This window comes from Canis lupus, chromosome 10, assembly GCF_011100685.1.
Source record: "Canis lupus familiaris isolate Mischka breed German Shepherd chromosome 10, alternate assembly UU_Cfam_GSD_1.0, whole genome shotgun sequence".
Classification (NCBI taxonomy): Eukaryota; Metazoa; Chordata; class Mammalia; order Carnivora; family Canidae; genus Canis; species Canis lupus.
Genome location: NC_049231.1, coordinates 2,141,906 through 2,163,507, shown reverse-complemented (window position 1 = coordinate 2,163,507; position 21,602 = coordinate 2,141,906). Strand labels below are relative to the sequence as shown.

At 59.8% G+C, this 21,602-nt stretch overlaps 1 protein-coding gene and 1 long non-coding RNA gene across 5 annotated transcripts; one reads left to right on the top strand and one right to left on the bottom strand.

The window, feature by feature from the left end:
- Positions 1 to 5: 5 nt before the first annotated feature.
- On the bottom strand, positions 6 to 5,953 carry LOC119873575. Of its 3 annotated transcripts, none has more exons than XR_005365303.1 (4): positions 5,824 to 5,953; positions 2,441 to 2,567; positions 1,811 to 2,116; positions 6 to 140 (listed from the first exon to the last, which is right to left on the bottom strand). It is a non-coding gene; the product is annotated as an uncharacterized LOC119873575 (long non-coding RNA). The 3 variants fall into 3 exon arrangements; XR_005365302.1 differs by lacking the exon at positions 5,824 to 5,953 and adding an exon at positions 2,742 to 4,284; XR_005365304.1 differs by lacking the exon at positions 5,824 to 5,953 and adding an exon at positions 3,620 to 4,284.
- Positions 1,812 to 17,251, top strand: AGAP2 (ArfGAP with GTPase domain, ankyrin repeat and PH domain 2). 2 transcript variants are annotated; one of them, XM_038549814.1, is made up of 19 exons: positions 5,661 to 6,943; positions 8,617 to 8,675; positions 9,276 to 9,363; positions 9,542 to 9,627; positions 9,775 to 9,922; positions 10,945 to 11,079; positions 11,406 to 11,515; positions 12,057 to 12,215; positions 12,376 to 12,462; positions 12,546 to 12,650; positions 13,319 to 13,481; positions 13,653 to 13,772; positions 14,458 to 14,586; positions 15,505 to 15,564; positions 15,798 to 15,946; positions 16,040 to 16,130; positions 16,247 to 16,469; positions 16,568 to 16,823; positions 17,003 to 17,251. In XM_038549814.1, exons 1-19 carry the CDS (start codon positions 5,779 to 5,781, stop codon positions 17,249 to 17,251), a joined length of 3,582 nt encoding a protein of 1,193 aa, XP_038405742.1. In that variant the 5' UTR covers positions 5,661 to 5,778. The 2 variants fall into 2 exon arrangements, with proteins under 2 accessions (XP_038405743.1, XP_038405742.1); XM_038549815.1 differs by lacking the exons at positions 5,661 to 6,943; positions 15,505 to 15,564 and adding an exon at positions 1,812 to 2,123.
- Positions 17,252 to 21,602: the final 4,351 nt, after the last annotated feature.

Below are 21,602 nucleotides of genomic sequence, written 5' to 3'. Positions count from 1 at the left end.
CCCCCGCTGGGTGTGAGTGTGCTAGTGAAATTCGGTGTGAAAAACAGCTGCCTCGAGCCAGGGCTTTCCTGAATGTGACAAAGCCACAAGTGCAGGCAGGAGTGTGCTCCGTATCTTCAGAGCAGGCACCTGGTCCGGGGCTTGCAAAAAAAAAAAAAAAAAAAAAAGGTCAAAGGAAGGGGTCTGGAATATGAATAAATACGAGGGGAAGGAGTCGTCTCTGCATTTTCACTCTGTGGAAGGGCACAAGGGCTGAGCAATATGCTTATTATTGGATAAATGCTTTCCATGGAGATGGGGAAAGGCCTAATTCCTCCTTCCCCCAAGAGAAACCGTTTCAGTGGGAACCTCCCTTCGACCCCAGAGGAGGACTTCAGCTTGTGTGTACTGCGATTCCATGACGGCAAAGCCCTGCAAGTCTTCGCCAGCCAGCCCGCCTGGGTTACAGCTTCGCCACTTTCTGGCCTTGTGACCCTTGGCCTGCTACCTAAGCTCCGGTGCCTGTTTCCTCATCTGTAAATAGAGCTAAAGAACAGTACAGCCGCCTCTCCGGCTCTTGTGAGAATTGAATGAGTTGATATATGCAGAGTGCTTAGGACCGTACCGGCACATAGTAAACACTCAGTGTTCCCTATTTTAGTCAGGCTATTTTACAAGTTCCAACGGGTGATCCCAGCCCCCAATTCCCTTGGGGACCGGGAACTATACACATGGTCGCATAGTTATAATTCTCTTATCCTTCATAAAATAATATTCTTCGTAATTAATAACATATGCAGAAGGGACATTTGGCAGCGCCAGAAAGGTTTGAGTCCTGAAACAGAGTGATTAGGTCAGATCACCCACTCCGCAGCTATGTACCCCCTGCATCTTCATTCTGTTCGTCAATTCCTCATACACCCTCTTCTCTCCCGGGTCCTACATCAAGGGCAAGACAAGGGTATTAGGGATAAGGCGAACTGGCTGGCAGGCATCTCCACTGGGTGGTAGAGTGAAAAGGGTATCAGTTGGAATCAGAAGACCTAGACTCACAGGGGCGCGTGACTGGCTCAGTGGAGCATGCAACGCTTGATCTCGGGGTGGTGACTTAAGGCTCCACGCTGAATATAGAGATTACTTAAAAATAAAATCTAATAAAAAAAAAAAAGACCTAGACGCATAGATTTGTTTCACCTCTTCCTGGCCTCTGAGCTTTGGCTCCCTTTCCTGCACCCCTCGGGCCTGTCATAAAGACCGTGTATATTTGAAAGAGTGTCATAAACTATTAAGTGTTATAGACAATTATTATGAAAGTAATTGAGAAAGCCTGGTGGTGGTGTCTGGTTATAGTTACTGTCTTCCTCCATAACCTGTTCTCTGTATAACTACTTGGCCTTTTTAAGCAGGAGGTGGTTACAGGGGGCTGGCGGCCTGTGGGAGGGTTATGGAGCAAGATGTAGGTACGCGAACGAGCTCTTTGGATGTGTAGAGTGGGTGGTGAGAACACTTGCGAGCTGGAATGCGGGGCTAGAAGGGTGAGAGACCAAACGTGTATACATTCCTGTCAGAGTTTGACACTGAACATAAATCTGTAGGTCAGCAAGAGTTGGGGATTGCATCTGGGGCCTGGCATGACACATTTCCCCAGCACCAACACCCATCTTAATTAGCCACCTCCCACAGGAGGCCCTAGGATGCTTGTTAAGGCCTCTCCATGCACCTGGCTGAGGACTTCTAGCAGGGGCTGGCTGGCAGAGCTGATGGGCCAACGCTAGAGGGGGTGGGAGGTGCAGGAGGTAGTGCTGTCCCAGGCTGTGGGTTTGAAACTCACCAGTCAGGAAGTGAGGCCGACAGACGGAAGGGCGGGCAGGAGCAGGGAGTTCTGGGGCACAGAAGAAGGGGCCTTCTGGTGTTGAGGGACTACGGGGCCATGGGCTTCAGGGCCAGAGGTTGCTGTTAGCCCGGCAAGACAGGTCGGGGCAACATGCATGCCCAGAGGCAGTTGGCTGGAGCTGCTGTGAGAGCAGAAGTCAGACGACACGAGGTGGCCAAGCAGTCTCTTTGCCGCCTCAGGAAGCTGGCAGAGAGGGTGGGTGACCCTGAACTTCGGAACAGCATCCAGGCCTCACTGGACAGACTGCACGGTAAGAGAAGGGTTAGCTCCCAACTTCGGTGTATCAGGGACCCCAGGGGCGAGGGGGGGCGGGGGATGGTGTGTAGCATAGAAGGGCTTGCTGTGTCATACATCACTTCCCAATCAGCCACTTCCTAGTTCTCTAGATGGAGCTGGGACTCGGGGGAAGAATACATTTGGACAGGATGGAAAAAATACAGGAGGTGGTGTTCTTCCCTTTTCCCCAACTCTGGTCCTGCTCCCAGGGGAGCAAAATACAATTCCCTGCTGAGCTGACCTTGGCAATGGAGAAGTGGGTGAGCATGGGGAAGAGAAGCCGTGACAGACCTATGGTAGACTCGGACCCTGCCTGGGGAGTCCAGGGCAGGAAGCAGTGTGGGGCAGGAGGTTCTGGGACTGGATAATGTCTTCATTCCCAGGACCCGCAAAGGATCAGTGACCTCTTGTTCTCCAGCTGTAGAGAGAAACACACATTGGAACACACCATGCAGAGAATCTCAGGCTCCCAGGCACACACCACTGCTCAGACTGCATGCTTTGCATAGCCAAAGTGTAAAGAAGTCCCCAGGACTCTTTTGGTCCCCTCTCTTCCCCACGCTCCCATTTCTGTCCTCCCGCCCCAACACACCTTCCGCTCTACCTCCTTAGTGCCATTAGAGCAAGTGATGACAACACAGGGAGGAAGTGCTGCCATGGCAACACCATCCGCCACATCCTCCTGCCCACCCAGCCTTCAGTCCTGTGGTGGGGCCCTGGCAGGAACAGCTTCTCTCTATCCACAGGGCCCCACCACTAAGGAGCTGGTGGAGCTGAAAGCCGTCTCCGGCCTACTGTCCTCTCATTGACCTCTGGGGTGGCAAAGAACTGACAAAAGCCAGCTACGTGGTTCGTGAAAGGTGTCTGGGAGAAGTGCATCTTTCATCATATCCTGGTCTCCCAGCCGCTCCAGTCTTAGCTGTCTCCCTGGGGCCGGGTGGGGGTTCAAGAGACCATTCTTCCTATTGGGGGATACTCCTGCCGGACCTTGTTGATGGTGGAGGCCACCACACCATAACCGGGGAAGGAAAATTTGGCTCTGGTTCCTAAGGGGACAGTCTGATCCCCTTAGCATTGCCTTTCTGAGGCTAGTGGCCCTCTTGCCTCCGGTCTCCACCCTTTGCCAAGAACAATGGCTGACACCTTTCCTACAGCCTCGGTGGGTGGAAAAGCAGACCTAGGGGGAGTGGCCCATGGGGCCTCTTAGGGAGGAACTCCAAGCCCCACCCCTGTGGGAAAAAAAAGGAGGAGGAAGAAGGTTTAGTGCAGGTGGAATCGCTCTGCTTAGCTCTGGAGAAGGAGGGACTGAGGAGGGCTGGAGGCTGAAATCTCCGAAGACTCCACTGTTCATAAGTGATTTGTTGCACTCTTCTCTAAGAGTCAGGATTCCGTTCCCACTGAACATAAAGGAAAACTGAGGCCACCAAAGGAAGGAAGGAAAATTAAGGCAGAAGCAGCAAATCAACCTACACCCTCTGTTTTCCGAAAATTCAGAGAAGGCTCCTGAAGGGTCTCCTGTCCCTGGAAAGGTGTCGTCCTGGGGTGGGGTGGAGAGGGGAGTGCTGACCTCAGGACAGGACCCTAGCAGAGTTTCAGGGTATAGGGGTCTCAGGAAAACAAAGGGCATCCAGCATCCTGGCACCCCCCCCCCACCTCACCCCCTACCAGGCCAAGCACGCTCCCAGCTCCTGCCTCTGCCTCCGAGAGCCGCCCACGACAGCACTTATTATAGTCTCAGCTGCGTCAGGAGGGTGGGACGCCAAATTAGGGGAATGCTGAGACTCCCTGGGTCCGGGGAGGGGTCTCCAAGCCTGCATGAAGGCCTCCCACCACTCTGGCCCATCGCTGCTGGGTCTCAGCCTCTGTTCTCGATTGGCCCAACCCCTTCAAGCTTCTCCTCAGGGTAGAGGACAGTGAGTCTTGAACTCCAGGGTCCCTAGAAGGGTGGTGGACTGGGAGCAGACAGACGTTCTCCATTCTATCTCCTCTTTAACCTTCTAAAAAGGCTCCACCCTGAAAACCTCAGGAGACTGAATGGGAACCCGAAAGAGGCTGGCACCTGCCTCAACTGAAGGGCTCCTCATATTCAGGGGTACTAAATACCCCCCACGTGGGTCACCAGATTTGAGGATGTGTCTCCGTCCACCCTTAATCCCCCGGGAGGTCCCCCCCACCCACCCCACTCAGCGATTCTCCTCTCCGCTTATCCCCGCTGATTCTGAGGCACTCTTGGAGCTACGGTTGCTATGGAGACTGGATGCATTTTGGTATGGGGGGTGTCAGCCTGTAGACACACTCCTTCTCCTTCCACCTCAAGCTGGAGCCTTTCACTCACTTCTTGGCCTGGGCTGCAGGAGCCCTCTCCCCTCCTAAGGCACCCCCCTCGTTCCTACTCTGCTAAGTTCCGTGCTTGTCCCCATCCCCAGGGAACACTTTTGCAAGTTCACTTTGGGACAGTTGGGCTCAAGTCGTGGCCCCCGCAATATACTGCGTGTGGGCGTGGGCTGGGGTGGGGTGGGGTGGGGTGGGCAGGGCGGCCGGGTGATGGGAAAAAGAATGCGCCCAATTACCTGGGGAAGACAAGGGGTCCTGGGGAAGGGATTTCAGGACTCCCCGTTTCCCCATTTCAACTTCCCCAGAACCCGCAGTGACCCCCTGAATTCGCCCCGTTCCTCCTGCGAACTGCCCACCCGCCTACTGCTTTATACCCCGTCCCTACAGGCCACACCCGGCAGTCGCGCTCCCTAACCGCGGGGTGCTAGGGGAGGGGGCTGGACTGTCGGAGTAGGGGAGTCCGGGTTCTCGGAAATCCAGCCCGGGATTTGGGAGGGAAATCCAGTCCTGGATTTTGCACCGCCTTCTCCGACAGCCGAGCCGGTGGAGAGAAGGTGGGGGGGAGCCTGGGGGGGGCGGGGGGCCGCCTCCTCCTCAATGTGAGGGGAGCGCCCGGACACAGCGCGCATCCGGACCGAGCCGAGCCCCGGCGAGCCCCCCGGACCCGTCGCCCGGATCTCACGCCCCTTCCTTCCCAGACCCCAGACCCGCGGGTTCCCACCCCCGAGGCTTCCCTCCTTCCTCCCCCGCCGGCGCCCGCATCTCCATCCCCAGCATCCTCCCCGCGCCCCTGCGAATCCCCCGCACGAGCAGCCCAGGAGCTCCCCGCCTCCCGAGGACCCCCGGCCCGCGGCCCCCGAGCCCCTTCCCCGCCCCTGCCTCCCCCGCACCGGCTCGTCCTCTCCCCCAGCCTCCTCGGGTCCCTCTTCCCTGCCCGCTTCCCTCCCTCTCCCCCGTTTGCCCCCACGACCGTCCTCCCCGCCCTCCTCCGCCCAGCTCGGCGCCCCCACCCAGGCCGGGGCGCAGGGTCCGGCGCGCCTCCGGAGCAGCACCAAGGTCCCGGGGCTCCGCGGGGTGGGGGCGCAGGGCGGGGAGCATGGGGAGGGGGCGCCCCGTGTGATGGGAGGGGGGCGCAGGCGGAGGCGGCGGCGGCGGCGGCGACAGCGGAGCCGGGCCGGGGGCTCAGCGGGGGCCGGGGGCTGGGGGCAGCGGGCAGGGCGGCCCCATGGCCGGGCCCCCCTGAGGCAGTCCGGGGGAGTCCCCTCCCCTCCCCAGCTCGGGGGTCGCGGGGCCCCATGAGCCGGGGCGCGGGCGCGCTTCAGCGCCGGACAACGACCTACCTCATCTCGCTGACCCTGGTCAAGCTCGAGTCGGTGCCGCCGCCGCCGCCGTCTCCGTCCGCGGCCGCCGCCGGCGCCCCCGGGGCCCGAGGTGCCGACACCGGGGACCCGGGCAGCCCCCGGGGCGCGGAGGAGCCGGGCAAGAAGCGGCACGAGCGTCTCTTCCACCGGCAGGATGCGCTGTGGATCAGCACGAGCAGCGCGGGCGCCGGGGGCGCAGAGCCCCCCGCCCCGGCCCCGGCCCCGGCCCCGGCCAGCCCGGCCCGCCCCGTGTCCCCCGCCCCCGGCCGCCGCCTGTCCCTCTGGGCCGCCCCGCCGGGGCCCCCGCTGTCCGGGGCGCTGAGCCCGGAGCCCAAGCCCGGGGGCGCCCCCACGCCGCGGCGCCCCTTGCTCAGCAGCCCGAGCTGGGGGGGCCCGGAGCCCGAAGGCCGGGCGGGCGGCGGCGTCCCCGGCTCGTCCTCCCCGCACCCCGGCACCGGCAGTCGGAGGCTCAAGGTGGCGCCGCCCCCGCCGGCTCCCAAGCCTTGCAAGACCGTGACCACGAGTGGCGCCAAAGCCGGCGGGGCCAAGGGCGCGGGGAGCCGCCTGTCATGGCCCGAAAGCGAAGGCAAGCCCAGGGTCAAGGGGTCAAAGAGCAGCGCGGGGACTGCAGCTCCCGCCGCCGCCGCCGCCGCCGCCGCCGCGGGAGGAGGAGTCGCAGCCACGACCTCTGGTGGGGTCGGCGCTGGGTCGGGAGCCCGAGGGAAGCTGTCCCCTCGGAAAGGCAAGAGTAAGACCTTGGACAACAGTGACTTGCACCCGGGACCGCCTGCTGGCTCTCCTCCTCCGCTAACCCTCCCGGCAACCCCGGCTCCAGCCGCCACTGCCACCGCCGCCTCCGCGCAGCCCACTGGGCCTGCACCTCCAATCACTCTGGAGCCTCCAGCTCCAGGGCTGAAACGGGGCCGGGAGGGGGGCCGAGCATCCACTCGAGATCGCAAGATGCTCAAGTTTATCAGCGGCATCTTCACCAAGAGCACAGGGGGGCCTCCTGGCTCGGGGCCCCCTCCCGGACCCCCGGGCCTGTCTTCTGGCAGCGGGTCCAGGGAGCTGCTGGGCGCAGAGCTCCGCGCCTCCCCTAGTGAGTAGGACCAGGGCCTGAGAACAGGGAGGGGAGGGCAGTGGAATGCTCAGCTTGGGGTGGAGGAGAGGTGTGCAGGACTGAACTAGGGAAGCCTCTCGCCGCCGGTGGGGGTGGATGAACCGAATTCACCCCTCCGCCAAGGCCTGGGGCAAAGACTAAGAGGTCCCGAGCGGGGGTGGGTAGCTACATTGGCGACAGGAGAGGTGACTCGATTTCAGAGGGACCCAGAAAGCCTCAGAGCTTTCTGGGAAGATAATGCCCTTGGTCAGAGTGACTGTAGGAAATGTCTCGTGGAGGAGCCCCAGACCCCACTCCCAGCCTCGGTTGGACTCCGGGGGCCTGGGAACAGAGCTTTGCCTTGCCTGAAGGAATACTGAAGGTGGAGGCGATGAGGGAGCCTCAGTTTCTCCTGAGCACTTGGGGCAGGTGGCGTGAGAGTGACCTTGCAGGCAGCTCCTCGCCAGGGATGGGTCTTCCCTGGGCCCAGGCGGGCTGGTGAGGCAGCAGGGAGGGACTCTCGTTTCTTTCCGTGCAGTGAAGGTGGCTTGGGCAGGCCGGGAGCGTGGGGGCTGGAACGTGATGAATACTTGGCTGTGAAGTGAGAGGGGGCGGCTGGGAGCCTCACCCCCCCTGCCCCCGGCCCCACGCGGCGCTGAAACCCCGGGGGGCGGCCCACGAGTGACTCAGGGGGACGAACTGCTGCAAAGGCAATTCTTACCCCCGGAGACTTGGGAGGGGGTACCAGAAGGTACTGGTTTTTTTCCCCGGGGCGGGGGGTGGGGGTGTCTTTTTTTTTTTTTTTCTTTCTGGCAGAAAGAGCCTGCAGGGACTCTTGGTGCGGCTCGCACTCCCGGGAGGGGAGGCGGTTCGGGAGCGGGGGCGGCCCCGGGGTTTGGCTCCGGAGCGGGTGGGAGCAGATGGCTCCGGATCCCAGAGTTCCCGCCGCAGCTGCGGCGCCCCGGGAACGTCCGGCCGGTGTCGGGCGCGGGGGCCGCCCGGCGGAAGGAGCATCCCGCCCCCGCCCAGGCCCGCGGCTTCGCGGCCAGCCGGGCCCTCGCCCGCGCTTGGGGTCTCGTGGGGGCAGTGGGGGAAGGGACGGGAGACGCGGCCGGGGAAGGTCCCAGCTCCCTTGCTGGGGCCGCGGGAGGCGGCAGGGCCACCGCTGGTGACCTTGAGGAGGGGAGGGGATAGCCCTCGCCTCAGTTTCTCTCTTGTGAAATGGAGACTGAGGAAGGCCCGCGCCCTCCCGTCCCAGCCCCTCCTCCCGGGGTCTGCCCTGGAATCCGAGTCTGGCGGGTGGGATCCTTCCCAGGAGACCCTCTCCGGTCCTCCCAGAGGGAGCGACCCGCCGCCGTCAGACCCCGGTCCCCGGTCCCCGGTCTGGGGCGCACTTACGTTTGGGGATGTGCTTTTAGGGAGATGCCAACCGAAGTATTTTTGTCTAGCTGGCTCCGTTGCTAAGCAACCACTGAGCGGCAGCAACAGCTGCGGGGAGAGCGGCTGGGATGGGAGGCCTGGGGACCACTCTGGAACCTGGCCTTTCCCCGCAGTCCTCCAGCCCAGGCGGAGTCCTGGGGGGAAAGGGGAGCCGCCAAAGGAGCAGGGTGGCTGAGGGGTGGGGTGCTCCCGGGCCTGGAGCGCTCTCTCTTATGGCTCCTTTCCTATTACAGAGGCGGTGGTCAATAGCCAGGAGTGGACTCTGAGCCGCTCCATTCCTGAACTGCGCCTGGTAGGTCACCCATCCGCTGGTGTGTGGGGACGCTCACCTCCCAGCCGCTCAGCTCTCCCCTCCCCCTCTTCCCTTCCCTCTCTCGCTGGGAGTGAGGGAGAGTTTTCCAGTACTCCTGAGATCCTACCTTCATAGCACCGTCCTGGGGCTCGGTATATCCTGCAACTTTTTCTTCTTTAGCCTCTTTTGTCTTGTTTGTCCGTGGGCCTGGTCCAGGCTTCTCCTCCTTCCTGGCATCTCCCTCTTAGCCCCTCATGTTCTATTGCTAACACTTTCTAACCAGTGCCTAGGGCTGTGGCATGACTTCCCCCTTCCCTCCACACGGTACTGGGCTGCTGGGAATCTTCAGCCTGTGGTCCACTTTGAGCTTGGGATCATTGCCACACTCCCCTGATCTTCCAGAATGCTCTCTTTTTTTTTTTTACATTTTTTTTTTTTTTTTGGAATGCTCTCTCCTGACCAACCATCATCCAGTCCCTGCAGGCCCCTGCTTGAATGATTAAGCACTGCCAGTCTCTCTGAGTTCTCTTGAGTGTTCAGACCCAAGTATTTGGCCTCCTCTTGAGTCTCACAATCTCTGCTCCACAACCTTGTTTTCAGGGTGTGCTGGGCGACGCCAGGAGTGGGAAGTCATCGCTCATCCACCGATTCTTGACCGGTTCCTACCAAGTGCTGGAGAAGACAGAAAGTGAGTCCTCAGGAGCCAGAGTTTAGGAAGCTGGGATCAATGAGTAGGCCGCTATGGAGACCAGAGGAAAGGATGAAGCCGCAATCCATCGATCCGATCGCTGAAGTACAGGGAGCAGTGGGGAAACTTGGAGATCTGTGACCTCTGACCTACTACCACTTCCACCCCTTCCCAACAGGTGAGCAGCACAAGAAAGAGATGCTGGTGGATGGACAGACTCATCTAGTCTTGATCCGAGAAGAAGCTGGGGCACCTGATGCCAAGGTGAGGGGTGAGGTGTTGGGGTAGATGGGCTGGTTGGGGTCAGCACTAGCCATGGGAGGAAGCTCTAGTTTCCGACCTCAGTGGGCATAGTGTCCAGAGGAGTGGACTTGTCTGACCCTCCCTTTTGCTTCCCTCACCCCCCGCAAGTTCTCAGGCTGGGCAGATGCTGTCATCTTGGTCTTCAGCCTGGAGGATGAAAACAGTTTCCAGGCTGTGAGCCATCTCCATGGGCAGCTCACCTCCCTTCGGGGGGAAGGACGTGGAGGCCTGGCACTGGCATTGGTGGGGACACAAGGTAAGGTGGGCCTGGGGAAGCACTGCCTTCAGGGGAGTTCTTGACATGGCTGCTGAGACATTGGCCAACATAGGCGAGAGCTTGGTAAATGTGGACACGGCCACTTGGATTGCAGTCACCCTCTGGAAGGAGCCTCGTCTCCAAATAAGGGAGTTATTAAGAAAAAAAAAAAACCACACACACACACACACACAAAACAAAAAACTTCCCAGGGTCTGAGCAGAGAAAAGAGAACCCTCTAGAAAGGAAGGGACATCTGTCATAGCAGTCTCCAATCCTCCGAGATGTCACCTACCTTGTGTTCTCACTGCCACTTCCTGTCACCACCATGGCAAACACAGAAAATCTCAGGCTCTAGTGTGGAGAGAAAGCCTTCCATCCTCCCTAGGCTACAGCTGGGTCAGGCTGACACCTTTCAAAGGAACGGATCTACAGAAGAGAAAACACAAACGAAGTGATAGAGAAAATACAGAGGGCAGAGACTTTTGAGTTCTCAAAGTGACTCAGAGGCTCTCAGATGCCACCAGGGCCAGGAAGAGCTTTGCCAGGACGCACCAGTACTGAGCTGGCACGACCTTCTGTCTGGATGCCTGTCCTGCAGGAGCCTCCCTCCAGCCGCCACTTGCCTCCTGGCTCCTTGCTGCAGAGTGAACGGTCCACCTGTTCCCCCTTCAGCCTTTTGCGAGGTGAACTCCCACTCAGTTCAGCGTTCAGTGTATTTGCAGGGCAGGGTGATTGTCTGCAGGGCAGGGTGATTGTCACTTGTGAGTCTCAGGCATTTCAGACCTCGTCAAGAAGTCCTCACCTCTCGAATATTCTTGGAGGCCTCACCCAGAGCTCACCCAACCTACGCATCCCGCTCCTGGGCTAGTGAGCTGGTCCCAGCATTCCGAGAAGGGCAGCTTCTCTCACGGCCTGTCCTTGGTGTGCCCAGCCTGGGACTGGAGCCGAAGGGAAAAGAAAGTAGCAAGAGTGGGGAAGGGGCGCCCTCATCCAATCCCGCTCCTCTCCTGTCCCCTCAGACAGGATTAGTGCTTCCTCCCCTCGAGTGGTGGGCGATGCTCGTGCCAGGGCTCTGTGTGCAGACATGAAGCGCTGCAGCTACTACGAGACATGTGCAACCTATGGGCTCAACGTGGACCGCGTCTTCCAGGAGGGTGAGTATGGGGCCCGGCACACGTGGGAAGCAGAGGAGCTAGGGGCCTGGGGTGCTCTTAGGGCATCCAGGCCTCTCTGAGTGACAGGAACTTAGCCTGCAAGGGAGGGAGGAGGGGCCAGGGAGGTCAGAGAAGGTTTGCTTAATAACCACGTGGTGTGTTTCCGGGGCAGGAAGAGCTCCCAAGACTACAGGTGGCACGAAAGCCACAGTGACAGGGGAGTTGGGGCCCATGTTATCTCCTGGGGATTTCTCAAAGTTGGGCAACAAAGGGTGGTCTCGGGTATCTGCCCGGTTCATGTGTCCTTCCTCTCCCCCTTCCTTCAGTGGCCCAGAAGGTGGTGACCTTACGAAAACAGCAACAGCTTTTGGCTGCCTGTAAGTCCCTGCCCAGCTCCCCAAGCCACTCGGCTGCTTCCACTCCTGTAGCTGGGCAGGTGAGTTGGGGTTTCAGGGTCCACAGAGGGGCTGGTAAGATGCAGCAGAGGGGTTGGTGACCCAAGAACAGGTTCAGGGTACCAAGGAGGTTGGGGGTAGGGGGCGAATGGAAATGGCAGTGACACCATTTTTAGAGGGTGCTCTGGACTAGAGATCAACCAGGTGCAAAATGCTGTTTGGAATGTCTTTGAGCAAGTCACTTAAACCTCCCAAGGTTTTAAGAAAACTGTATGGGATAATACTTGCGAAATATAAAGCACTATGGCAGTGAGGAGTCTTACTATTAATATTTTTAAAAGATTTTATTTATTCATGAGAGACACAGAGAGAGAGGCAGAGGGAGAAGCAGGCTCCATGCAGGGAGCCCAATGCGGGACTCGATCCCAGGACCCCGGGATCACGCCCTGAGCCGAAGGCAGATGCTCAACCGCTGAGCCACCCAGGCGCCCACAAGAGTTTTATTATTAATGACAATACAGACGATAGCTTGCTGGGTGGGGGTATCTCAACTGTCCTGCTGACTCCTTCATCCATCCCCAGGCTAGCAATGGGGGCCACACCAGCGATTACTCTTCTTCCCTCCCATCCTCACCCAACGTCGGTCACCGGGAGCTCCGAGCCGAGGCGGCTGCGGTGGCTGGATTGAGCACCCCAGGGTCCCTGCACCGGGCAGCCAAGCGTAGGACCAGCCTTTTCGCGGTACTGGACAGGATGGCTCCCCCATCCTCCGGTTCTCTGTTACCTGCCCATCTTCCCGGTCCCTCGAGCCCGCGGTGGGGCCCACTTTCGTTGCCCTCCCTGTCCTTCCATCAGCGTATCCCTCTGCTCATTCTCTGACTGGTGCCAATAACCATTCCAGAATCGTCGGGGCAGTGATTCGGAGAAGCGGAGTTTGGACAGTCGGGGAGAGACAACGGGGAGTGGGCGAGCCATCCCCATCAAACAGGTGGGTGGTCCAGGGGCTGGGGGCAGGGTGGGGGTAGCTGGTCCTTGACTGGCTTTTCTCCCGTGTCTCTTTCCACACCCCAGAGCTTCCTCCTGAAGCGAAGTGGCAACTCCTTGAACAAAGAATGGAAGAAGAAGTATGTGACCCTGTCCAGTAACGGCTTCCTACTCTACCACCCGAGCATTAATGTGAGTGTCGGGTTGGCTGGGCCGCCCCGGCTGGCCCTGGACACCCTTCCACCTCTACCAGTCGGTGCCTCTGACGGATATTAATGTGGTTTCCGGGAAGCCCCAGACCCCCTCTTCTAAGTTCAGCAAACGTGTTAGGCACCCACTACACACCCATGCTGGAGAGGGGAGAGTAAAGATACGTCCCCAGGAACTTGCAGTCTCATGGGAGAGCATGGAGGAAGGACCTCCCCCTGGTCTGCCATTCAGGGAATCCTCCTGGAGGAGACAGTTTTGGGCCAAACCCTTCCTCTAGAAGTTCATTCTTTATTTTTTTTTTAAAGATTTTATTTATTTACTTATTTATTTATTTATTTACTTACTTACTTACTTACTTACTTATTTATTTATTTATGAGAGAGAGAGAGGTGCAGAGACACAGGCAGAGGGAGAAGCAGGCTCCATCCAGGGAGTCCAACGTGGGACTTGATCCCGGGTCTCCAGCATCAGGCCCTGAGCTGAAGGCGGTGCTAAACTGCTAGCCACCCGAGCTGCCCTAGAAGCTCATTCCAACACAGTCAGCCCCTAGGATCCCCTCTCCAGGTCCTCTCTAGCCCATACTATTGGCTGCTTCCAGTACCACCAAGGACCTCAGCCTTCCCACGTTCTCAACCCCTGTACCCCTCCAGGATTACATCCACAGCACCCATGGCAAGGAGATGGACTTGCTACGAACAACAGTCAAAGTCCCTGGCAAGAGGCCCCCAAGAGCCATCTCTGCGTTTGGCCCCTCAGCCAGCATCAATGGGTTGGTCAAGGACATGAGCACCGTGCAGATGGGTGAAGGTCCTGGTGAGTGGGGCTCATGACTGAGGGGCCAGAACTGGGGATGAGGAGGGGTAGTAGGGCAGTGGGAGTGGGCTGGATAAGCAGGAAGGTGGGTGATAAAGATGGACTACGTAAGGAGTGGGTCCCAAAGACAGAAGGGCTCACTGAAGCTTTATCTTGTTCCCCTCCCAACAGAAGCCACCACTCCCACCCCAAGCCCAAGCCCCAGCCCCAGTTCCCTGCAGCCACCACCAGACCAGACGTCCAAGCACCTGCTGAAACCAGACCGGAATTTGGCCCGAGCCCTCAGCACTGGTCAGTGAGGTCCCACCCTCCACCCCACTGTCTTTCAGATGTGAACAGGATGTGGGTGGGCAATGAACTTGGGGCGGGAGCTTGGAGACTGGAATCAGTGCACGAGTGGACACACTGAGCCTCTGCTGGGTGCCAGGCACCAAGCTCAGTCATGCTATGATTATCTAGTGGTTAACACGAGTGGGTTCTACAGCTAAATTGCCTGAACTTAAATCTTAGCTTGCCACCGGGCAAGGCACTTGACCTCTCTGTGCCTCGGTTTCTTCCTCTGTAAAATGGAGATAATAGGTTCTACCTCAGATGTGGCTTTGAAGCTTAAACGGTCAGTATTAGTCAGCCGTCAGTATTTAGAGCGTTTGGAGGTATATATAGTAAATTGTAATGGCAGTCCTTACAGCAACCTTGTCAGGTCAAGATTATTATCCCCATTCTAGGGATGAAGAAACTGAGGCTCAGAAGATTAAGTGACTTGCTCAAGGTCTCAAGGCCAGTAAGTGGCAGAGCCAGGATGTGAGTGCAGGTCTGACTCTAGACCACTCATCTGCCTACCTCCCCAGGGATGATCAAGGGGGACCTCCTGGAGAGGACGGGGACCAAAGCTAGTTCAGGGGAGGAGACAGGGCTCTGGAGAAATCAGGAAATCTGTGGCAGGGGCAACTGAGGCAGCTGTGTCCCCCTCCCTAAGACTGTACCCCATCTGGAGACCTGAGCCCCCTGAGTCGGGAACCCCCTCCTTCTCCCATGGTGAAGAAGCAGAGGAGGAAAAAATTGACGACACCGTCCAAGACTGAAGGCTCGGCTGGGCAGGCTGAAGGTGAGGCCCCGGCGGGCAGTTCCACTCCCACCCTGGACCCTTACCCCCAACTCCAGATCCCTGGCCCAGCTCCTGCAGGAGGAGGCAAAGTGCCTGAGCTGAGTGCTTGACTATCATTTTCACTTTGCACATAACTTAGTGAGAAGTGGACGAAGACCCCGCAGCTCCCGTCCTTCCTCCCGTTCCCAGACAATGCCTTTCCCCCCAGTACTTCCCAGTCCTGCCACTCCCGTTCCCAAGGACTCCCAGCAGTCCTGCTTCCTCTCTTAGTGAGCCTCTAGTTTCTGTTCCTGCCCCCAGCCCCACTTGTCATCCAAGGCCTGCACCCAGCATCCCCCCACCGTGACCCCTGGTGACTCACACCTGACTTTAGTGTCCCCCATGGACTCCTCAGCTCCCAGACTCTGACCACCCAGCCCCTCTTCCCAAGAGCTTCTCATGATCACCAAGCTCCCCCAACCGCCCTTGACCACAGTGATCCCCAGTCCTGCCCCCAGTGACCTCCCCAGGCCCCCGAGACTCCTCTGGAACCCCATGACCCCCTTGTCCCAGGCCCGAGACCCAGCTTCTGTCCCCTTTCCCTGTGTTCACTAGGGTTCCTGACCGTCCCTTCCCTCCCCAGAGACCTGGCTCCTCACTGGTCATGATAGCTGGTCCCCACGCCCTGCTCTCTGCTGGGTGCTCAGACCCAGGTTCCAGATCTGCACTCTCATGGCTCTTGGCTTCCGCTCTACTCTGCTCCGGGGCCACTGACTTTAGTTCTGCTTTCTCTCCCCATCTGTCTGTCCTGCTTTGTCTCTGGCACTCTGTCACTACTTCTCTCCATCTCTCCATCTGCCTCTCTTTTTCTCCTTTCTTGGTCTCTTTCTCTGTTCTGCTCTCCATTCTATCTCTATCTCCTTCGCTTCGGGAAACCAGCCAAGCGCAAAATGTGGAAACTAAAATCCTTTGGTAGTTTAAGAAATATTTATAAAGCAGGTAACAAGCGGGGAGCTGGGAGGGGCGCTCAGCTGGGGTGCAGAGGGGTGGGGGTGCCCCTGCCTTCCCCTGCATGTGCTCGGGCTTCCTGCTCTCCCCCACCTTCTGCTTCCCCAACCCCTCTGCCCCACTCCCAGGGGCTTGGGATGGACATCAGGGGGGAAGGGTCTGGGGAAGGCTGCCACCGCTGTTTGAGCTCGTCCCTCATGACCCCATCCCATCCCCCCACCCAGAGGAAAACTTCGAATTCCTGATCGTGTCCAGCACTGGTCAGACGTGGCACTTCGAGGCAGCCAGTTTTGAGGAGCGGGATGCCTGGGTCCAGGCCATCGAAAGTCAGATCCTAGCCAGTCTGCAATGCTGTGAGAGCAGCAAAGTCAAGGTAATGGGGCGGGGCGGACGGGGGCGAGCAGAGGCGAGTGTCTGAAGCGCCTGCAGAAGCTCCGTGCGAGCCCCAACCCGACCCTCTCCGCAGCTGCGCACCGACAGCCAAAGCGAGGCGGTGGCCATCCAGGCGATCCGGAACGCCAAGGGGAACTCCATCTGCGTGGACTGCGGGGCCCCGAGTGAGCGCAGGCGGGCAGCGGAGGGGCAGGGCGTGGGGGACTCGGGGGCTGGCGGCTGCGGGTTGCGGGGGTGCGGGGTACCCCGCCCGGGGTCGACCTCCGCGCTCCCTCCGCAGACCCCACGTGGGCCAGCCTGAACCTGGGCGCGCTCATCTGCATCGAGTGCTCGGGCATCCACCGGAACCTGGGCACGCACCTGTCCCGCGTCCGCTCGCTGGACCTGGACGACTGGCCCCGGGAGCTGACCCTGGTGCTGACGGCCATCGGCAACGACGTGGCCAACCGCGTGTGGGAGAGCGACACGCGGGGCCGCAGCAAACCCACGCGGGACTCTTCGCGGTACGTGGGAGGCAAGGGGCGCTGGGGGCCTCCCCGAGTGGGGGGCGGGGGTCCTGGGTGCGGGTCCCAGAGGCCTCGCTGCAGCCGCCGTGTCGCAGGGAGGAGCGGGAGTCGTGGATCCGCGCCAAGTACGAGCAGCTGCTGTTCCTGGCGCCGCTGGGCGCCCCCGAGGAGCCGCTGGGCCGCCGGCTGTGGGCCGCCGTGCAGGCCCAGGACGTGGCCGCCGTCCTCCTGCTCCTGGCCCACGCGCGGCACGGGCCGCTCGACTCCGGCGTGGAGGACCCGCAGCTTCGCTCCCCCCTGCACCTGGCGGCCGAGCTCGCCCACGTGGTCATCACGCAGCTGCTGCTGTGGGTACGTGGAGGGGGCGTGGCCGGGCGTGGCGTGGCCCGGGTCGGGGGCGTGGCCCGGGTTGGGGGCGGGGCCGGCGGGAGCCCTCGCGTCCCCGGGGCCCCGGGCGGGGGTCGGCCCCGCGGGCCGCTTGGTGACGCGCCTCCCCGTCCCCGTCCCCGTCCCCGTCCCCGTCCCCGCAGTACGGCGCCGACGTGGCCGCCCGCGACGCGCAGGGCCGCACCGCGCTCTTCTACGCGCGCCAGGCCGGCAGCCAGCTGTGCGCCGACATCCTCCTGCAGCACGGCTGTCCCGGCGAGGGCGGCAGCGCGGCCACCACCCCCGGCGCGGCCCCCGCCCCCGCCCCCGCCGCCGCCGCCACGCCCAGCCCCCGCCGCCGGAGCAGCGCCGCCAGCATGGGCCGCGCCGACGCCGCCGTGGCGCTGGTGTAGCCCCGGGCGGAGCGCCCCTCCCGCGGCCGGCACGAGCAGGCCGGGCGCACCGCCGGACACACGCGCCGCTCCCGTCCGCACCCGCCCCGGGCGCACCTGTCCCCCCAGGCGCGGCCCCCGCGCTCCCAGAGGACACGAGTCGCCCCCCGCCCAGCGAGGCTCGGCGACCCACAGCCCGGCCACCGGCCCCACCCGGACCGCTCTGGGCCCCCCGCGGGGTGCGCCCCCTGGGGTGGGCTGGGGGGACCGGCAGTCCCAGCGGGAGCGCACACCCAGGCTGGCTCCTGGGGCCGCCGAGGGGGGCTGGCGCGTGCGGGAGCCAGCCCTGGGACTCGGGGCCGAGACCGGGGCCCCCACCCCTTCCAAGCTGATCTCACTGCCCAGTGAAGGGGGAAGGGCAGCGAGGGGCAGGACCCCTGCTGCCCAAGGGGGTAGGGGGGTCCCCAACCCTTTCCGTGAAAGGGACCATGAGGAGTGGAAACCAGGACGTCCCCCCACACCCACCCATGGATGGAAGCTGAAGGGCCGGGGGAGCCAAGAGCCTGGGCCCCTCCTCACCACCAGCTCGGGAGGGAGGAGAGACGGAGCCGAGCGGGCTAAGGGGACTGGGGAGAGACCTTGTAATTTATTGCTTTGTTCCCCAACGAGGGGGCGGGGGCGGGCAGGGGCTGGGGAGGGCGTTTCAGGGTAGGGGAAGCCGGGGGTGGGCAGAGGGTGGGGTGGGGTGGGGGTGCTCTCGGGTTGTGAGTGTCTGTGACCGTGACTGCGTACCTGTGACTGTGCAGCGCCCGTGGTGATCTGGGGTAGGGGGCACCCCTACAGTGGGACCCCTCCCCCACTCTTCTTCCTGTCCAGCCCCACCCTCCCCCTGGAGCAGCTCCAGACCCGTCCCTCAACCCCGTGATCCCTCCCAGCCAGGGCTAAGAGGATGGGAGCTGGCTGGGAGGGTTTCCAGGCCTCCTTCCCCTTCCCCGGAAAAAGGGGGTGGTGGGGTGGATTTACCTGGCCCAGCCCTGCTTCCTTTAATCAATCCAGCCCTTGGACCGTCTGTGTCAGTGGTTTCCGGTCTTTTTTTTTTTTTTTTTCTTCGACTAAAATATTTTGCAAAGGACCAGGTAATTAGGGAGGGGAGAAGGACCGGGGCAGAGGGAAATGCCCCCATCTCCTCTGAGGCAGATGGTGTGAATCTTCTTCAACAGCAATTAAAGAGGAAGTGATTTTGTCTAGGGGGTGAGCTGCTGGTTTGTTCTTGAAGAGGCGGGTCAGGGAATGGACTTGGTCGTGGTGGGGACATGCGGCGGGGAGAGGGCCAGCAGAGGGTGTCTCTGCTGGGCTGGTGCCAGGGCAACCAGGTGGTAGGTCAGATACTTCGTCCTGCAGTGAAAGGAAACAGGCAGGTCAGAGCAACAGGGGGTATCCAGGGAGCTGAAGTCAGGATCCCCAAGATGACCCCTTTTCTAGGAAGGAGCTGGGGTGTGGAACTCAGAGGAGAGGATGGGGTAGTGGGGAGCTGTTTAGAGAGGTGAGAAGCAGGGGCAGCTTTGGTTTAGAGCAGAACTTTGGAGTCAGATCTGATTTTGAAACTGGGCCCTCCACGTCATGGCTAGGTGGCCTTGGGCAGGTTACTCTGGTGGCATCTGTTTATTTGTAATCTGAACAACATCTGTTCAGGGGACCCGGTAAGGACTCCAGCCCTGGCCATGGAGGGACTGCCCTAGGAACCTGGTACCAGAAGTTAGAGCTCATTATAGTAGGGGGCTGGAGAGAAGAGGTGGGAAATCTCGCAGCCACGAAAGTCCTCAGTGTCCGCAAACTCCATGCCCAGCTGATGTAAACATCTGCCCACCTCCCTGTCACCTAGGCCACTGAGGCCAGTGCTGCCCCCGACAGCTGCAGTGCTTCCTGCTTCAGCACGAAGCCAATCCTGCTGTTTTTCATGTGCAGCAGCGGAAAGCATTTGCCCTGATAGAGGGGCTGGGTGGAGTGGTGTTGGCCAGCAGCCAATGCAGGCTGGGCACGGCCACCAACGTGTTGTCATTCAGTCAATAGCCTTGAGTCTTCTGGTAGAGCCTCTGGTAGAGGCTCGGAGTCTCTCAGCCCCACAACGACATAGAGCTGCAGGTGCACCATCAAGCTAACAAGGTGTGGTTGCAGCAGTGGGTCCAGGTTCCTTTCACATGGAGGCCTTCCAGGATCCTAGGCTGGTGACCACCCAGCACAGCAGCCTGACATTGGAAGAGGTGAACTCAGGGATACAAGGCAAATCAAAAGGAAGGGGGAGGGCACCTGGGTGGCTCAGCAGGTTGAGCATCTGACTTTTGATTTCAGCTCAGTTCCTGATCTCAGGGTTCTGAGATCAAGGCCCGAGTTGGGTTCTGCTGGGTGGAACCTACTTAAGATTCTCTCTCCCTCTTCCTCGTCTTTCCACCCCCCCAAAAAGAAAGAAAGAAAGAAAAGAAATGGGAAATAGCAAAAAAGACTCAAGTGGAACACCTGGCCATTCCCGCTTTCAGCTCAGAGACCCTGGACCCGGCCATTCTCCACTTTACATCTTGGTGGTCACACTCTTCCTCAGAAGCTCGAGTGTTGGAGAGTCTGTGGAGGAAGCAGGGACCCTGGAGAGCACGAGATTATTTCATTTCCAGCCAATGAAAGGTAGTCAAGGGGTCAGCAATCTCCGCAGCAAATCCCAACACTAAGTAATCCACTGGATGCTTTTTGTCATGGGCTGCCTCTCTGGCCTTGTGGGAAATGTGAAGGATGTAGTGGATGGGATGACAAAGTTTCAAGCCCTCCAGGTTGTGCAGAATAGGACTCTAGGAGACTCCCTGTGGGGCTGAGGGGAGCTGCTGCCATTTTACATCCAAGTTCATAGGTGTCCTCGCCTGGATTCCCCTCCACCCCCCCCAACCTTGCCACGTCCCACACCTCCTGCTCCCCTCCTTTTGTTTGACTTAGCACAGCTGGGGCAGACCGACTTCCTCCACGGGAGGTTCCACCAAACTCCCACCAAACGCGCCAAAGGAAAGCAAAAAGTAATTTACTATTGAAAGTACAGGATGATTAAATCTAGCAAGGTTTCCAGAACTCAGTTTTCTGATGATCTTAAGAGTCTATCCCCATCAAGGCAAACTTTCCCACCCCAGCCTCTCCCAGCTCTCCCATTCTGAAAGATTCCACTGTAGCTTCAGATCAGCTTTTGAGATTCCATCTAAGACTCTGGCCTCCAAGTACCATCTAGTCTCTTCAGAACTCAGGAGCTGGTTCATTAGAACGTCTCGAACGCTCTCCGAGGCCAGGTGCTGTGCCAAGAGCATGATACATACACACAGCAGGTTTTATTCCATACTCCCAACCACCGTGGGAGGCCAGTGTGATTATCCACAACTTACGGTGAGGAAACAGCACTTGAAGAGTTAACTGTTCACGGCCCCACTGAGTAAATAGAGGAGGGAGGATTTGAACCCAGCATTCCCCACTGCAGCTGGGCTCCAGGCGGTGCCACAGGTCTTGCACCGATGAAGCATTCCTCCCCGCAAGACACTCAAATGGACCTGGGGAAGCAGGATATCACAAGTCTACCCGTTTACATTTCTACATAAAACAATCTAAGCATAACATGAAAAATAAGCACCTGTCTACATTCAGAAAGAAGAGGGTCCGTCTCGGACGACTTCCTTCCAGAACACTTGAATCTCACTTGGCACTTTGGGAGACCCAGTTCAGTGGCCTCTAACCTACCTTGTGAGCAGTGGCTGCAGGAGAAGACTGTACAGCTCAGAGATGGGAAGCAAGAGGAGAAAGGGGGAGGTGAGGGGCCCCGTGTCTGCGCTCCACAAGGAGGAGGACACGGAGAGACCTACCCAGAGCCACCTACTACCCAGCACGGTGGGAGGCTGGCCTCCGAGGGCAGCAGCGCCCTCTCTGAGCGTGGCGAGGAGGAGAGTCTTTTCTGGCAGAAATGAAGCGGTGTGGCCAGGTGGGCACGGGGTGTGGGTGGCAAACGGCAGCTGCAGCACGCTGCAGGAGTTCAGCAGGAGGATCCCTGCGGTGGGGTAACTGCATGGGGTGCATTCGGCTTCCGGGATGTGAAGGGGGAGAAGGGAAGGAATGGAAATAGATGAGGAAAAGAGGGACGGCAGTACTACAAGTGTTTCCGCCCTTGGCAGGCCAGTGGGCTTTGTTTCTCTGTCCTGGTCTCTTCCCATGAGCCCTAGTACCACTGGTGGCACCTGGGTGGGGGTTTGTGGAGCACAGGATGGGATAGGAGAGTGTGCACTCCACCCTGAGAACACTAAGCCTCATGCCTGCTACAGCCCCCAGCCCACCTACCCCAAGAAGAAAACACAGA